This window comes from Polypterus senegalus, chromosome 12 (assembly GCF_016835505.1).
Source record: "Polypterus senegalus isolate Bchr_013 chromosome 12, ASM1683550v1, whole genome shotgun sequence".
In the NCBI taxonomy this organism is placed as follows: Eukaryota; Metazoa; Chordata; class Cladistia; order Polypteriformes; family Polypteridae; genus Polypterus; species Polypterus senegalus.
In genome coordinates, this window is record NC_053165.1 from 145,366,465 (window position 1) to 145,385,168 (window position 18,704).

At 41.8% G+C, this 18,704-nt stretch overlaps 1 protein-coding gene across 4 annotated transcripts in view; it reads right to left on the reverse strand.

Moving 5' to 3' along the window:
• Nucleotides 1-18,704, reverse strand: part of rnf111 (ring finger protein 111) — a 127,205-nt gene that overhangs the window by 35,398 nt on the left and 73,103 nt on the right. For 2 of the 4 annotated variants that reach the window (XM_039773734.1, XM_039773732.1), the window contains exons 4-7: nucleotides 9,607-9,767; nucleotides 4,854-5,042; nucleotides 2,450-2,784; nucleotides 1,315-1,555 (exon numbers count right to left, since the gene is read on the reverse strand). In XM_039773734.1, coding sequence (XP_039629668.1) covers nucleotides 1,315-1,555; nucleotides 2,450-2,784; nucleotides 4,854-5,042; nucleotides 9,607-9,767 — 926 coding nt within the window. Of the gene's footprint in view, nucleotides 1-1,314; nucleotides 1,559-2,449; nucleotides 2,785-4,853; nucleotides 5,043-9,606; nucleotides 9,768-18,704 lie in introns of all 4 variants that reach the window. The other 2 variants (XM_039773733.1, XM_039773731.1) reach the window with 1 other exon arrangement.

Genomic DNA, 18,704 nt, shown 5'->3' on the forward strand with positions numbered 1-18,704 from the left:
TACTTCCACAGAATTTTAAAATACATTTCCTACCTAGTTTCTGAATTAATGAATGCTAATTCTACATATTTGACAGCAGGTACCAAGAACTGCTGCCTCCATTGCTGCTCTTAATGTTCACCATTCATTACATGTCTAACATGCTCAATGGTTTTGTCAACAGCAAAAGAATCAAAATAAAATCGCATGAACATCACACTTGACCAACAAATCATTCAAATTAGTTTATGGATGCAGTTTAAAAAAATATTTGTAGTAGCTGTCTACTACAGACATCATGATCAGGCTTTAAGATTTTTAATTTTTTAGACATACAAAAATTAATCTATCAATCTGCTTTCTGAACTTCTTTCAGCCTATCATGGTGTGAAAGAAAAATTAACTCTTTGCAAGCTACTAAAGAGTAATAGCGGACAGAGCCATTTTGCTATAACGGCAGGTTATTCATACAGGTGTCCGTCATAAGACAGGGTGCAGTAAGCTGGCCAAAGACAATTTCTAGTTTCTTAGGAGCACATCTATTTGACATAAGAGAGCTGACCTTTCCTTCTTTAGGGTCTATCAGATCAGTGGAAAAGATATGAACAGATGGGCCATTAGCATACTTAAATAAAATGCTTAAGTAACCGATATTATGTTTATCTTTAAAGAAATAAGGGGAAGGGGGAGGAAGAAAAAAGTATAAAATCCAATGGAAAAAAATGTAATTTTGCTCTTCTGCCTTGCAACATAGAATCCACGTACTCATCTGTGACTGAATAAAAATCTAATTGATTGAACTTGTCCTGTCTTCCTCGGGGGGAGTTGTTTTACTTCCACAATGGCTGCTATAAGCACAATAACCAAAACCAGCCCTGCATAGGAACATTTACCCACACACCACATTGTTCCAATTTAAAGCACCAATCAACCTTAACATTCTCTGAACACTAATACCAAACTAAGGACAAAGGCTCCTAAAAGGTGCAATGGAGAATAGTCAGAAGCACACCAAGATAAATTCATACTAGGTTAAAAAAGTCAGAACCTTCTGATGAGCATTCATTTCAAATGGATATTAACAGAGAGGCCCTAGTACTATCCTCAGAGTTTTTTTTTTGTTTGTTTTTTTTTTTTAACTCTTATTTTGTCAAAGATCTAAGTAACTAGACTCACTCTAAAGAAAAGTACTTAATTTAGGTGAAGTCACTGCACTTCAGCCTTATGCTATCCTATAACTTAAGGTAATTAGACAACCTACTGATGGGATTAAGATTTTCTAACTCTCTCTTCACTATGTATAATAATATCCGAGGAATAAGAAAAGATACGTACAAGGAGGATGCATATAATGTCGACATGAGGAGAGCTGGGTTTGTGGTGGAGGCTGGGTTACAATGCCGGATCCAGGGTTATCTGCAGGTGCTTGCTGACTGGGGCCAGCTGTAGTTGGAGGTCCATATACTGTTGTCCGTGAAGATGACCCAGAGCAACAGGGATCAAAAGGCAGGGTCCCATGGAAACTGCTACCTCCATGATTTCGAATCCCGCTGTTGCTTAAATCCACAGGTAATGTCTGCTAATGTAAAATGACATGATTTTATTTAACACAATATAACAAAAATGAAGAAATTCAAAGAGCATAATGAGCAGTGTCTTTCTTTTCTTTACAGACTTCAAATTATTTCACTTTACTTCAGGAAATACATACATTCTAAATAAAATGTCTGGTATTTTTAGCAGGTACATCATAATTCATATTGGCCATTCAGAATAGCACTTGAAGTGCATTTATGGCATTCAGAAAGTCAGTTTGCTGCTTTCATTGCTAAGGCAACTGTATTTGGCTGGGGAAACTAAATAGTAACACCAAACCATCCATCCACTTTCTAACACAATTATGCAAAACATAGCAGTGTGAAGCAGGTGTCTGTCAGCAGAATGGGTAAAATTAATTTCCTTGTAGTGGATGTGAAAAAGAGAAACAAGTTGCTTTCATCTGCAGAAGATATTTTGAAACAAATTAGGACAGTGAAAGGGGAGCATACATTGACCATGGATGAAAGGAGATAGATCATACTAGACAAGAAACAGAGGACACTAATTGTTTTACATGTTCTATCAGTTAGCTAAATTAGCTATTTTAGCTTTATTAGGCACAAAAGTATCATCAGGTAAGCTCCACACATTCATGTCCAAGACCTCTGCTTATACTTTTGGGCTACATTCGTCCTGACTGAAATAGTTAGTAAGAGACAGAATAAGAAAAAAAAAAATCTCAACAAAGACAACAGCCACTATAGCCCTACATGTCCTTGTACAGGACAAGGTTAAATATATCATCATACTTCATTTTCGCTTATTATATAATATATTCATTTTACATATGTAGAGTAATAAAACACAAAAACTCTGTTATATACAAGGAGTGGACAATCCCTTCATAGTACACTTTGGAGCAAAGACATACCTGATCGTGATACTGACTGCTGCTGCTGTTGTTGCTTGGCCCACATGGTGCTTGTACTGTGCTCGACCTTTCCAATGGACAGTTGGATTCTGGGTAAGGTATTTGGGGTGGAGGTCCTGTGGCATGGCCCCCATGATGATGGTGGTGGTGATGGTGCTGGTAGTGGTGGGAGTGAGTGTGCTGCTGCTGTTGCTGAAGGCAACTGGAGTGGCCATGTCCCACTGAAGAGTGGCCTGGTGTGGCACCACTGCATGGAGAATGCTGAGGGCAACATGATGGCAACCGAGGCATGGCTGTGCCGGCATTCTCTGCAGCCAGACCTCTTCTGGTATCATCTTAAAGAAATTTCAAGAGACACACTTTTTTGATGCTTCTAAACCAGCATGAAACATAACAGAAACAATAATAGTAAAGAATACCGTTTTAAAAGAAAAAACAAAAAACATGTGCTTCATACTACACAAAATCAAAAATGCATTTAGATTTTAATTAGGCTTCATCAAAAAATAAGAATACCAAGAAGTGTGTGTGTATAAGCAGAAGCATGCAAACAAAATGTTGGATAAAAAGGCTAAGGCTCAAAAGATGAATCAAATCCTCCATGTAAGAGCTGAGCACCAGCACTCATTACTGTGCATCAGTACCATAATCATTACTGCTCGAGTGAGCATTGAATGGCCTCACCATTAGTATGTTTTCTACTCTACAGGTACTCTAGTCCCCCATCCCAATCCCAAACATAACATAAAATTCTCAAGACATACTTAATTCAATTCAGGATTTTAATGGGCCATCCTGGCATGAGATAGTTAATTTAGCAGCGCACTCTAAACTGGCCCATTTTCATTAAAGGTGGGATGTTGCAACCCTCAACATGAAAAAATGGTGACTTCAGCTCAGACCATAGCTACAGGAACACTAAAGACATTTTGCAACTTTACCCCACAGGTGGTATTAACTTATATTGAAATGCTGGATCCGAAAATGAAGAAAGAAGTTAAACAATAAAGTGAAACCATTTTTTCAAAACTGTCGTATGCTTCAAAATATAAATTGCGCACCTTTACTGCCTACAAAAAAGTTTGACCCCTACCACTCCAAGCCAAAACCATCCTTAACCATCTAAGGCAGTGGGTTTGAAAGCCCAAAAGTAGCAAGTTCTTTCCTTGCCACTGATTTACATTATGAAAGGAAACAATCTTGGACACAAAGCCAGTCCATCACAGGGCTAATCCGTGTACACATTCGCATGGGATAAATTCAGAAACAACAATTAAATCTTTAAGATGTGGGGAGAAAAGCAGAGTAATTGAAGGTACATCCATGTGAACATGGGGTGGCATGCAAACTCTACACAAACAGTGACCAGGTATGGTGTTAAAACCCAGGACACTGAACCTGTGCTGCAGTAATACCAACCACTACACCGTCATGCTACTTCTGAAACCAAACCAACTCTAAAACCAAGAGACTTCCTACAATGAAATGGAGGCATGTCCAGGATAGACTGAGGTTTGCCACTTGATAATACCAGGATGAGCTCTTAACCCTTGTAATGCTGAATTTGGATTAAAGAGTATCAATACATGCAAAACCAAGTGATATTTTGACATTTTATTTAAATTTTAGAAATATTTAGATGTCCAACTATGAAAATAATTCTGTCCCATCTGAATTCTCAATCAGAAAGAATTTCACTGCAAAAATCCTAAACTCCATAGCCAAACTAACCAACACGAATGCAGCAGTTGCAATATTTTTTTCTAAAAGAGTCAATCTCAACTCAAGGGTTACAAGATTGTTAGAGAAACTTAAATCCTAATCATTTTGATACAACAAATTGATAAAATGCAATTATTAGGCACAGTGTTGGTTCTCTCTGGCTAAAGGATCTAGGCTGGTAACTCAAGGGTTGCTGGTTAGAATTCTGGCAGTGACAGGATGAATGCTACAGCTTTGGGCTCTTGAGCAAGGCACTTAACCTGCAATTGCTTCGGGGTGCTGTACAAATAGCTCACCCTGTACTTTGACCCCAAAACGCTTGGAAGAGTAAGTTGGAGTATGCAAAAAAAAAAAAGACAAATTCCTAATATATGAAATTATACATGATGAAGAGAGGATTAAAAATATATTGTAGTAGAAATTCTATTGTTGTTTTGTGGGTATAAAATGAAATGCTATAGTCTACAGCAAATGCTTTCACTTGCAAATGATGAATGCATTAGCTGTATCAGTTATTTCTGAATTCCTAGAAGAGGGGTTGAGTAGCTAAAATATCTGAGAGTCTCCCCATTTTATATCAAACAGGTTGGACGAAAAACATCATGTCAAAAAGTTTTGCTGGGACCATGGTTAGGTATAAGTCTAGCACTGATGGAACTGTTGATTAGCTGATTGTGCTTACCTCCTGCTGTAGGGCCAGATGAGTTACTGTTAGAGGGAAGTCCTATTATGTCTGGCATTGAGGCTTGGCTGCTAGTGGAAGTGCTCGCAGAAACTTCAGCAGACTGTTCTGAGGTAGAGGCCATACTGGAAGAGGAGCTAAAAGGCTGAGAGCTACAGTTAGCCGATGAAGTTGCCACAATGGTCGGGTCTAATAAGAAAAAACAAAGACTGACTTAAATACCCCAAAAACAGAATGTCACCTTCTGTTATCCTCCGATTATTTTATTATCCTTTACAATCAGATTTTGTTACAAAATGTGTGATTTCAAAAATACCTTGTGACGATGGAAATCACAGACGTTGCTGAATACAATAACAATTTCTTATCAGCCATTGTTGTTTCACCTCTTTTTTAGTTAGCTTCCTAATGTGGAAACCTTTAGGTAATAGTAAGAACATAACTTCTGTTGCCTCATTTGAAAATGTCACAAATGTCTTCCAGCACAGTGCAATTTATACAGTTGCTGTCTCATTTAAGCCTGGAAACAAATTCTAAAACATGGAGGTCAAACGAAACCTTGACCTGTTCAAGATGAGCTCTTCTTTGAGGATTGCAAATATTTCATATTTGTTAAGGGATAAGCTGTGGAGGAATATTTTAAATGAATGCAAGCAATGTGAAAAAAAATCAATAATAAAATGATAAGATTATTTGAGCATAAAAAAATTAAATGTGTCAAAAATGTATTTTTTTTAACTTATGATCTATATTTATTTAATTACTTACTTAATCAGTTGTTTTTTTTTTTTATTTTTGTTATTTCAATGACACCAAAGGCAATAACAAATAAGGTCTGACATTTAAGCTGTCACTTTCATTTATCAAAGCTGATGTTTGACCATCAAATGCCACATTTACAGCGGAGTCCTGAGAAGATGAAGTCAGAGCTTCTTGAATTGAAACAGCCACTATACACAGTAATTCCGGGAAACTTTTTCTAGCTCTTCTATCATTTCTACAATTACAGCTTTGAGTATGATAATAACAGTAGTCACTCACAGATGTGTAGTGGTTACTGCTCTTTGCTTGCCTTCAGAATCCTGTGGCACATCCGATTCCTGTAAACTACAGCCAGGTGTCCTAGAATTGCTCAACAAATCACTAAGCGCTCGTCTTTTGATGAGTGAAAATAGCAACTTAAATTTTAAAGCTTATTTCACACAGGGTTTACTGTCATTGAAATAAATAAATAATTAAATGAATACATGCGGAAATAAGTAACATAATACAAACATTTTCATGATACATTCAATTATTTATGCTCACATAACATTTTATTATATTGGTCATCACAATGAATAATATATTTACTCATTTAAAATAGTTCAAAATATACCTGTACTGATAGATCAGAAGTAATCAGAATAAGAAAGAGCAACAACAATTCAAGATGTTATGTTCATGGCATAAATTTGCCTACAGGTAAATATAAAAACAAAAAGGAATGAAGACCTGCAATTATCGTCACAAGGTCAGTGAATGCATAAGGAAAGATCCTGATCTTCATCAAGCTGATATTTCTTTCAACATCCCAAAGATATAAACTGTCAGATTAACCAGCACATCTAAATGGATCTGTAAAGGTTAGGGTGTGTGTGTGTGTGTGTGTGTGTGTGTGTTTGTCATACAACAGAATGACGCCTGGCCCAAAGTTGCTATTGTTTTGTACATGATATTGTCTCTACAACCAGTGGGGGGATATTTTAATCTTTTAAATTATGAAAATGTGTCAAGTAAACTGGCACATCCGAACTGGCCAGTATGAGTGAGGGAGTGTCAGGCATCAGACTGACACCCCATGAAAACTTAATTTTGCCTTTTTTTTTTTGATGCTGCCCCCATGAACTTGAAGCAGAAAAATCAAGTTTCAAAGTGGATGAGCATTGAATCTTTTAAATTTGAAAATGTTAAACCTCCATTATTTGAAAAGCATTACAGAAGTTCAAGCAGAGAAATGAAAGGTTACTGTGGAACTACAAAACAGTATTTTGTCAACTTACAAATTCCCTCAAGCCTTCCTTTTATTTGTTTTTTTTATTCCACTCATTCAGGCAACGATATCAAGTCTAAAAAACTGAGAAAGGTAGAATTCCCTTTCCTCAGTAACAGATTCCAGCTCCTTCTGTTGGGTTTCCTAGTTAGATGGCAGATGTTATACCTCAAGAGGGTAGAGTACCTCCAATGAGATGTACCTATTAAAGGTGCTCAAACAATGTATCTTGAGAATTACTGGAACTATATAAGACTTTGACAGCAGCAGAAAGGAACTTTGAAGGCACTTGGGAATGCTTTCATACATCCATATCCTAATTAGTTTGAATGTAAGGGTTTATGGAGTGTTAATACCCATCCTGCCATCATTGAGCAGAAGACAAGGAGCAAGCTTGGCTAGGCATGCTCATCCACAAAGGTTAAGTTAAAATCACCAGTTATTCTGTCTTCATATGCATGTTTTTTAGATGTGTTAAGAATTAGTTGCAGGAAATTCACACAGAGTGTGTGCTCTGGCTGGGAAGTCCTGTTGCACTGAACATTTATAAGAAAACATAAAAGGAAAATCCATAATTAAAATATCATTTAGTTTCCCATTCTCTTGCATTTTATGAGGTGGATGAGCCTTATTGTGTTACATTTTGGAATGTGATACTTTTGAGATTTGTTATCCCACATCCCATTTACCAGCCAATTCCTGTATTTTTTAGTGAACAAGGATTCATCTAAAACAGCAAGAAATACTGTTAATCTGCAATGAAGAACTACAATATTGAATTTCATTTAAGTAAAGCACTTGATGGGCATTAGTTAATCTATATTTATTTGCCATATACAAATAAAACCATAATATCATGCTGTGCAGAAAAGCCGAGTCTGAGAAACATCTTTAGTGATTTAACACAGGAGAATAGGATTTCACATAATGCATTTTTAAATGTGTCAAGCTCAAGTCATTTCTCAGCAGGGGGCATAAGCCCAATTTCACTGTACAATGGGGACAATTAACTACATTTTCTGCAGCACACTACACTCTACATAAATGCATTTTTGTTTTTCTCATGGAATACCATTCACATACCATAGATGGCTCAGCTTACATAATTAAATCAATTAAGTAAAGATTGTGAAACGAATCTGGGTGATAAAGTGGAGAGAAATCTCTCCAGACTATCCTGACTGCTATGGAATGACACCTCCACCAAACCACAGAGCACAGCCACTTGAAGCCAATTCGGTTTAGGGCTACCGGTCAACCCCAAGCATGAAAACACTACCATGGTTGCAATACATTTACCCTGCTATATTTTAAACTGGGACTTTACTGGTGAACGGCAGCCGTAAGCATTTTTGGGTAATCACTTTGGCACTGTGGTTGTGCCAAGACACAGATTTATTTTGCTTCAACTTACTGGGTGTTTATTTTAAAAACCAAAACACTGCACAATTGCCAAAGTGCAGTCCTTCACGTAGAATAAAATGTGCAACAAATCAGAACTGTAAAATTATCTCATTTGCAGAATAACATTCTAGGCTGGTTCTATACAAAGATGTTATGTTTCCCTATCCCTTAGATACCCATTGTTAACACTATGAACAGATCACTACTGACAGGCATAGTTCATAAAGAATTAAAAGTGTCAGTTATTAGAGTCAGAAAAAGCAGTCTGGATGCAACTTCAGTCTCATCCCACAAATCACATTGTACTTGAGGTATTTTAGTCTGGCTTTTGCAGCAGTCACTGTACAGAAATAGCACTAACTCGTATTGTAAATTAAATTTTAATATCTTCTGATAAAGGAAATGCTACAGTGATTATGGTGTTAGATTTGAACACAGCTTTTGACACCATTGACCTGTCTATTCTGTTACCCAGACTTGGAAAATTAAGTTGCGCTTTCAGGCTTATATTCTTGTGTGGTGTATTCATATTTATTAAACTGATTTCATTATGTACAGAAATGTATTGACAGTATTCCATAAATACATTCAGAAGTTAATTTGGTGGCCTGCAGGGATCAGTATTTGGACCTTTACAGATTTTCAGTTTACATTCATGGGAATCAGCATTGGAAACAATAACATTCATTTTCACTCTTATGCAGACATTACTCTGTAATAGCTTTTCTTAAGACCAAAAACAGTGTTTCTCCTATAGTATCCTCAATGAATTGTGTCAGTAAATTAAAAGAATGGACCAAACACAATTGCTTGATTTTGAATACAGAAAAAAGAGAAATGTTATTTAAAGGAAGGAGTAATGCGGACCACAACAATATTCTGCCATTTTTCAACTCAGCAGGTCTACATATTATTTCTACTGAATCAGAATTCAACTTGATGCATTTTCTTTGACGTCTGTGTGCAGTAAAGTTAAATATTAAAACACTATTTTATAACCTGTTTTTTCAGCTTACGAATATTGAACTTGATCTCCAGAATTTTGATGATGTTTGACTTTGCTACTGCCTGTTAACTCCACCTAAAAGGAAAGGTGGAAATCTACACAAGTGTTGCTGGCTCAACAAGATGCTGATAGAAAAGAAGAGTCTGCCAGACAGGGACATCTCATCCAAACACTTGCTAAATGCAATGGCCACCCTGTTCATCGCTAAAAAATACACTTTTATGTTAAAACACTATTCTGGGGGTTCAGGATGGAGAACATTCTATTGGGTGGCCAAAAAGGCGGGCCAAAATTTTAGAAGCACTACATACCATCTTCATCCACAGTGAGGTCAACCACCTCTGCTGCATTCTGCCTCAAAGGTTGGATAACTGTGGAGATGCGGCTTCGGTTGCGCTGTTCCTGAGGTCGATTCTGTGAGCTGGAACTCGAGACCCAGTGTGATCTTGAGTGGCTCGTAGAAGAACGAGACCTGCAAATATAATAAAATTACAGATTTCCATTGTAAGAAACTAAAAGCTACAGAAAGTTTCAAGTGCTTATTTACTTAGTTCTTTGTCATGAAGTAAAAATTAGTGCATAACCTTCATACAGTATCTGCAAAATGTCACTCGTAACACATGAAGAAGCTGAAGCACTGAAACCAACATGTTTCATTGTTCTTTGTTTTTACAGCGAGACAATTTAATTCAGGAAAATGCAAATTCATATTAAACTAGATGAAATACCCGGCGTTGCCCGGAAGGAAAATGAAGTGTTTTTTTTTTGTTTGTTTTTTTTAAACTGATTGAGAAAAATATAATAAAAAAACACACCCCTTTAAACTTAAAAATAAATTAACAGACAATGAAGACTCACTAATGTGCTTGTCTTGCGGTCTGTCTTATATGTATGTTATCATCTAGTTGATGCATGGAACCAGTAAACTACATGTATATTTAATTTCAAAAGCAACAGGCGGGCGCGGTGGTGCTCAAACATAAAGAAAGCTGGCAGTCACCTCCAGCTCACCCTCTGGTGGTCATTCAGAGTGTCAACTGGATGATAACATGCATCCAAAACCACAAGATCACCCCCCACCCTACCCAGAAGGGGGTGTATTTTTAGTCGACCAATGAGAAACATGTATACCAAGTTTCACGAAAATCGATCAAGCCATTCGGAAGTGATGCTGGAACATACATACATACATACATACACATATAGATGAATGGTAGTCAAACCAAATTTATATATGCTTATCAACAACAGAGCTGATAACCTCTCGATTACTTCTAATTTACATACATTCAAGTATATGCACACAAATATAAATAAATACATACATACACCCATATATCATGTATCTACATAATATATAATAAAATGTAATACGTAATACTTTTTTTCTTCTTGTTGGAGGGATAGAGTATAGCTATGTGAATTTAACTTTGCTGACCTTTTTTAACAAAGCAACTTACAAATGTTTAGAACTGTTGTTTCCTAATTTCTACAATGTAAAACCTGTGTCATACAGGGAGTTTATGAGATATATATATATATATATATATATATATATATATATATATATATATATATATATAGATATATAGATATATATAGATATATAGATATATATATATAGATATATATATATATAGATATATAGATATATAGATATCATATACATATATATATACATACATATACATATACATATATATATAATACTTGTATTATAAATATATTTATAATTTTTTTTTAAGCCATTTTATTCATTGCAGAATTGGTAGGTATGATGAGGTTTGTGACCTCAAAAAAAAAATATTAGTCAACCAAAAGCACATTCACATGGACTCATGCACACGCTTGCTCATACTGGGTTATTAAAACTTTACATATTAACATAAGAGGTCTCGGGGTTGTGATAGGAAACCAGGGTAACTCTGGAAAGTAACCCACCTGGACATAGAAAATAAAAATTGAATCAAAGTCCTAGAAAATGTAAGACTGTGTCACCCAAAGTACATAAGTAAACAAAGCTCAGTTTAATTTTAGTTGAGACAAAAGACTGAAATGATTAAATGAATTTAATTCACAATCAGGTGATCAGCACATAATTAATTAATACTGGAAAAATCTGGAGTGAGAGAGAAGTATCAATAGTGATGTTTGAAATTAGAAAGTAAGAGATGAAGGACCCAGCAAAGGGGAGGGTTGAAGGTTCTAAAAAATTTGGAGGAAAATACTAAGTATGCTTGTACTAGAGGCCAGACATACAGCATAAAATTTTTTGTATGACTGAGGCATGAAGTAGTTATTTTTATATATATATATATATATATATATATATATATATATATATATATATATATATATATATATATATATATATATATATATATATATATATATATATATATATTGTCACGCACGCGAGTAGGAGGTCATGGATTGATTCGACAGCACCTGGGAAACCACTCGCCAGGGAATGGTGGGGTATTAACTTTCTCCCTCTGCTTCCTCATAGAAAAAAGACCTTCCTGCACCATAGGCCTGGATTGACCGCAGTGCGATACTTCCGCCCTTCCTCCGCCATCTTGCCCTGACGCCATCCTTCCCATCCTCCCTTGCGGTCCTTCCCGACATTCCTCCACTTCCGCTCCTCCCCAATAAAATGGCGCGACGCCAGGAGTCGGCGTCGCGCATTATGAACTGTTTGGTTTATAATTTTGACCTGTTTTTTTTGTGTGTGTACAATATACGGGGCGGAAAACCCCAACCCTTGCTACTGTCTCTCTCGGTCCTTTACAAGTGGCGAGTCGGCAGGATACAGATCCCGGAATGACGGAGGGACAGGACCTGAACACCGTGCTGCAGGGAATGAACGCCCAGCTCCAGGCCCTGCAGCAAGCGCAAGCCGCTACCAACCGGGAGCTGGAGGCCACGAAGGCCAGGTTAGTGGAAGCCCAACGGGCGAGACCAGACCCGCCCAGGCAGCCGCCTCCCCCTATGGTACCGATGGGCCCTTCGAGGACGCCGATGCCTACCTGGGCATGTTTGAGAGGACGGCCACCCGAACGAGTGGCAGCGGTCCGAGTGGGCGCCCATCTTGGCGCCATACCTGAAGGGACGCGCTGCGCCTATTATGACCTCCCTGAGGAGGAGGCCGCTAATTACGACCTCCTCAAGCCCAAATATTGGCCCGCTACGGCATTAGCCCGGCCAGCAGGCGCGAATGGCGGAACTGGGTCTTTGACCCGAAAAGCCGCCGCGCCCAGGCGTTCGAAGTTCTGGGGCAAGATGGGCCGCTGGCTACGGCCAGAGAGCCCCGACGGGCGGAAAGTGGTCGAGCGGGTGGCCTGTGAAGGCCTGGTCAATGCAATGCCCAGTTCCCTCGCCCAGCAGGTCCGGGGGCACGCCTATCAAAACATGTCGGGCCTCCTCGACGCCCTGGAGCGCCAGTTGGCGGTCCTCCGACTTGGGGGTCAGAAAAGCCTGCTCGCGGGAACCGCAGGGACGGGCGGCCACCCCGAGCCCTCGACGCGCTGCAGAAGCGCCAGCCAGAGCCAAAGAGAGGCCGGGTCCGCCCGCTGTTTCAAGTGTGGCGAGACCGCCACCTGCTGCCAAACTGCCCCATCACATCGCCCGGAGCCTATGGACTGCAGCTGGACATCATCGGAGAGGTATTGTACCCGCCGCATCCCTTGGCGAGTCCGAATCACGGGAGTGGTGTTGCTAAATGGGCACGCCGTGGTGGCTTTGTTTGATTCCGCAGCAACATTACCATTGTTGCTCGCCGCTTGTCTTACCGCAACAGTGGTTAAAGCAGCATTTGTTGGTTACCTGTGTGCATGGGGGACTAGGTCATATCGCTCCGCCACTGCTATCTTACCTGGAAGGGGAACCAATCCAAATGACGGTCGCTGTGTTACCTGACCCCCTTCCCAGTGATCCTGGGACAAGACTGGTCTAAAAGAATCAGCGGTAAGCCATCGCGCGCCTCCGGGCCTCGTTGGATCTTGTCATGAGGGGAAAAGGCACCCTCCCGCGGCCTCCACGCCGCACAAGGGCAGGCCCTATGGGCGCTGGTGTCTCGGGGACCTTCCGTGGCTACGGACCTTGACCCGAAGATTCCGCCGGAGAAGGGACTAGCCAGGAACTCTCCCGGCCCAGGCCCCAAGACTCCTCGCGCCTGGACCATCAATTTCGGTCCACGCCGCCTCCTTTAAGAGGGAGCAGTGGAATGATGACTCCCGCGCTTTGCCCGAATGCGATTGTTCTGCCTAACAGCTCGACAGCGGACGGATCCACACCGCGGAACCCTTCTTTGTCCTTGAGAATGATCTGTTGTACCGAAAGTGGCTACCCATGAGGGCGAGGTGCGGAAGTTGTTGCTAATTCAGCGTACCTTCCGGCGGGAGATATGCGAAGTTGGCACATGCTCACCTCCTAGGCCCACCTCGGGGCGAAAAACACTGGAGAGGATTAAGCCCGCTTTTACTGGCCTGGGATCAATGAGGAGGTCCGCGGTTCTGTCAATCCTGTCCGGAGTGCCAGACCCGCCAGATTCCTAGGAGGGACCGTGCTCCTCTAGTCCCTATTCCCTCGTGGACATCCCTTTGAAAGGATAGGGGTCGATTTGGTGGGACCCTGGAGCCCTCAACCCGTGGCCACAAGTATATCCTAGTCATGGTGGACTATGCCACCCGGTACCCAGAGGCGGTTCCCCTGCGCCCGCTAATACTAAAAGCATCGCACGGAACTGGTTAACTTGTTTTCACGCGTGGGCATACCCAAGGAGGTCCTCACGGACCAGGGTACGCCCTTCACTTCGGATACGCTCAAGGAGGTGGCCAAATTACTGCAGATAAAGCACCTGAAAGCGCCAGTCTATCACCCGCAAACTGACGGGTTGGTCGAACGATTTAATCAGACGCTTAAGCAGATGCTCCGCAAGGTAGTCAGCGCTGACGGCAGGAACTGGGACCAGCTCCTCCCGCCGTGCTTTTGCCTACCGGGAGGTACCCCAGGCCTCTACGGGCTTCTCCCCTTTGAATTACTATACGGGCGACAACCCCGGGAATCCTCGACATCCTAAAAGAAGGCTGGGAGGCCGAGGCTCTTCCCTCCTCTAATATTTTGAGTACGAGCGCAACGCGCCGACCGACTCACAAAGATCAGGCCCCTCCTAAAAGAGCACGCGTGACTCGCGCAAGCAGCGCAGGCCCGGTGTTACAACCGCAACTCCGTCCTCAGGGAGTTCCGCCCGGGGACCGAAGTTATGGTGCTCGCCCCGACCTCCCACTCGAAGCTGCTCGCCACTGGCAAGGGCCTTACGAGGTTAAGGAGAGAAAGGACTCGTCGACTATTTGAAACAGCCCAATCGCCGATCGAAAGTGAGAGGATCTATCATGTCAACCTGTTAAAGCCCTGAGAGATAGAGAGGAGCTCCCAGCCCCGTAGGTCACTCTCCCTTTCGCAAGCACAACTGCCCTTAACCTCGGCGAAGAGCTGACCCCAAGCAGCGGCAGGAGTTAGCCCAAACACTCCGAGCCATCCCCGAGGTAGTGAGCGAGTCACCCGCCGGACCGCTGATTGAGCGCGATATAGTCACGGAGCCCGGGTAATCGTCCGGGAGAGGCCCTACCGACTCCGGAGGCAAAACGCGCAGAGGTCGAACTGGAGGTGAAACGTATGTTGGACATGGACATAATTGAAGAGAGCCATAGTCCCTGGTCCAGCCCTATTGTCCTCGTCTCCAAGCCAGACGGCTCCTGGAGGTTCTGTAATGACTTTAGACGCCTGAATCAGATCTCCAAGTTCGATGCCTACCCCATGCCCCGCATTGACGACCTCCTTGAGCGGCTGGAGTGCGGCTCGATATCTGACTACCCTTGACATGACAAAAGGGTATTGGCAAATTCCTTTAACGGCATCCGCAAAGGAGAAAACGGCCTTTAGCACCCCTAGCGGGCACTGGCAGTACAAGGTCCTCCCATTTGGGCTGCACGGGGCCCGCGACCTTCCAACGCCTGGTAGATAGAGTGCTGAAGCCCACCAGTCCTATAGCGCCGCTTACCTGGATGACGTTGTCATCTATTCCGCACCTGGGAGGAGCATCTACTGCAGGTCGCAGCTGTCCTCCTAACACTGGCTAAAGCCGCCTCCGCATAAACCCCGGAAGTGTTTTTGGATTAAAGGAGGCCAAATATTTAGGCTACCTCGTGGGACAAGGACAGGTGCGCCACAGAGCTCCAAAGTTAAAGACATCTTAGAATGGCCCGTCCGAGTACCAAGAAACAGGTGCAGGCTTTCTTGGGGCTTGCGGGTTACTACCGCCGGTTTGTTCCCGTTTCTCCAAAGAGCAGCACCCTTGACTGACCTGACAAAAGGGCGCCCCTATGCGTGGTGTGGACCGACAAAGCAGAACACGCGCTCAGTGACCTAAAGAAGGCCCTAACGCCGGCACCTGTGTTACGGACGCCCGATTTTGGGCTCCCGCTTATTCTCCAGACCGACGCCGGACACAGGCCTGGGTGCCGTGCTGAGCCAAAGCGCCGATGGTGTCGAGCACCCTGTGATGTACCTTAGCCGGAAACTGATGGACCGGGAGACCCGCACGCTGCAGTGGAGAGGGAGGCCTTGGCCATTAAGTGGGCAGTGACCCACCTCCGTACTACCTGCTGGGTCGCGAATTCGCTCTGGTGACTGATCACGCTGCACTTCAGTGGATGTCCCTACACAAAGAGTCGAATCGCGGGTCACCAGGTGGTTCCTGGACTTACAGCCGTATAAGTTCACTGTCACTTATCGGCGGGCACCCTTCAGGCCAATGCCGATGCCCTCTCTCGTATTCACGACCTCTCGGTTAGGTCCGCCCGACCTGACGGTCCTGGGCTAAGGGGGATCGTGGTCACGCGCGCGAGTAGGAGGAGGCGGATTGATTCGACAGCACCTGGGAAACCACTCGCCGCCAGGGAATGGTGGGGTATTAACTTTCTCCCTCTGCTTCCTCATAGAAAAAAAGACCTTCCTGCACCATAGGCCTGGATTGACCGCAGTGCGATACTTCCGCCCTTCCTCCGCCATCTTGCCCTGACGCCATCCTTCCCATCCTCCCTTGCGGTCCTTCCCGACATTCCTCCACTTCCGCTCCTCCCCAATAAAATGGCGCGACGCCAGGAGTCGGCGCGATTATGAACTGTTTGTTTATAATTTTGACCTGTTTTTGTGTGTACAATATACGGGCCGGAAAACCCCAACCCTTGCTACTGTCTCTCTCGGTCCTTTATATATATATATATATATATATATATATATATATACACATATACATATATATATATATATATATATATATATATATATATATATATATATATATATATATATATATATATATATATATACTGTGTGTATATATATATATATATATATATATATATAAACATTTAAGAATAACAGCACAGGCATATGAGGTTATGCTTCCAATTTGAGTCTAATGGCAACATGTACATGGGAAACTGGCTTTGAAATGGGAACTAATATACAGTAATTAATTTATATAGCACCTTTCCATAGATCTTGGTTCATGTCCTGGCCTGGTGACCACCTCCAGGGATTTTCCTATTCTCTACATGTCCGTATGGGTTTCCAGATATTTTAGTTTCCACATCCCAAAAACATTTGCATTATTAGTTAAACTGGTGACTCAGTATTGTGCCAATGTGAATGGGCTTGGATGTGTGCCCGAGTATACATATACTTAGTGTACTGTATATACATCTCTATATTATTTACATTATAAGAGAGTGAACACCTACAAAGAGAACAAATTAATGTGTATATATTAATACAATGAAACTAGGATTAATTGCCTTATCATATCTTTATATCTCCTTAACTTGGGGAGCTGTTACATTTAAAACAAATCTTGAGACTATGTACAGATAATAAGAATGGTACTGGTAATTATTGAATTAGATATTAAAAAAAGAGGCAACATTTTGTGCACTAGAATGACTGAACTCTTAATCAGGAAAGAGCTTTTCTAAATAAAGATGTCTTTTTGTCACTGCCTCTATACCTAAAAAAAGAGAAGTTACGCAAAGGGGTTGGAGCATAGAACGTAGGAAATAGGCAGACGCACAAACAAGGTATCACTACATCACATCCACGTGTGCTGGCAACACAGTGAGGGACAGGACTGGGAATTTGCACTCTTTACTCCCAGTGCTGTGCTCTAAGCCCCCAAACCACAGATTGCATCATTAAGATATCATAACAAAATGATTAACAGAGGGGTAAATCCTTTGAGACTGGAATGTGCGAGTCTACTGTCATTCAGTTACTTCTGTTTATGCCTTCAGTCTTTCAGAATTTACCCTCTGCTAGTAGAGAGGGATGTTTAAGCATCTAAAGTCAGTGGAGTTTTGAGGGATGACTGCTGGCTAACTAAGATCAGATGGAGACTGCAGCTTATTAAAGGAATGAGCCAAGCACAGAATGAAGCACCCTAGGTACACAGCCAACCAGAATGAGTTTTGCTTTTCTTTGACTCAGTCAATCACTGTGTCAATACAGCAAAGCATCTAAAAATCAAGAATGCTTTGTGAGCAAGAAAAGTACAAATAATATCAATTAATTAAAATCCTACAGGCTTGGCAAACAGGGTTGACACCCACCACTATGTCACAATTTATGCTCAAATTCATGATTGCTGGAGATGAAATAGTACATTCTTCCCTCTGTGGCACTCTTGGGATGGATTCCCATCAGTCGGTGCTCGCTACAGTGTGTTCACCTTGCCACTGGAAAAACCACTCGCTTGTTATTAATTGCTTTTTGTTTAGCTCCAAAAGCAGAAGAGCTTATCCACGAGGGGAATTCCTAATTGGCAAAGAGTCAGGAGCGGGATTATTTTGGAATACCTGTGTACAACAAGTCTTTAGGAAGCGAAGTGCAAAAATATAAACAGAAGCAGACAGATGGAATTTGGGGAACTGTGGCGTCTACACAACACTATGACCCCCAGGGATGACGAGGATGCATCCTCCTTGTGTTTGTGGACTGCATATACACCAAGGCATATGCAAAAGGGAGCAACAGCGGTAAACAAACAAGACTGTTCGCCTGGTCACACTAGTGTACTGAACAACCCTGCCATTGTAACTCTGGCAGCTCTGAAAGGGCTCAGAGCTTAAAAATGTTGCCAGTCAAGCTTGAAGATTTATGCTTACCACAACCTTGCTTAAGGTGTAAGCGTCAATCAGAAAGCCAGTGGGCTGTGCAGCACAGAATTTCTGGCAGTAAGAGTATTTTGGAGCACTCATTTGTTCTCTCAGGCTCACAGACTTGCGCAGATTACTTGGAAATGAGTTGCCGGGTATTTCAGACTACGTGACTGATGATTACAAGCCAAGAATGT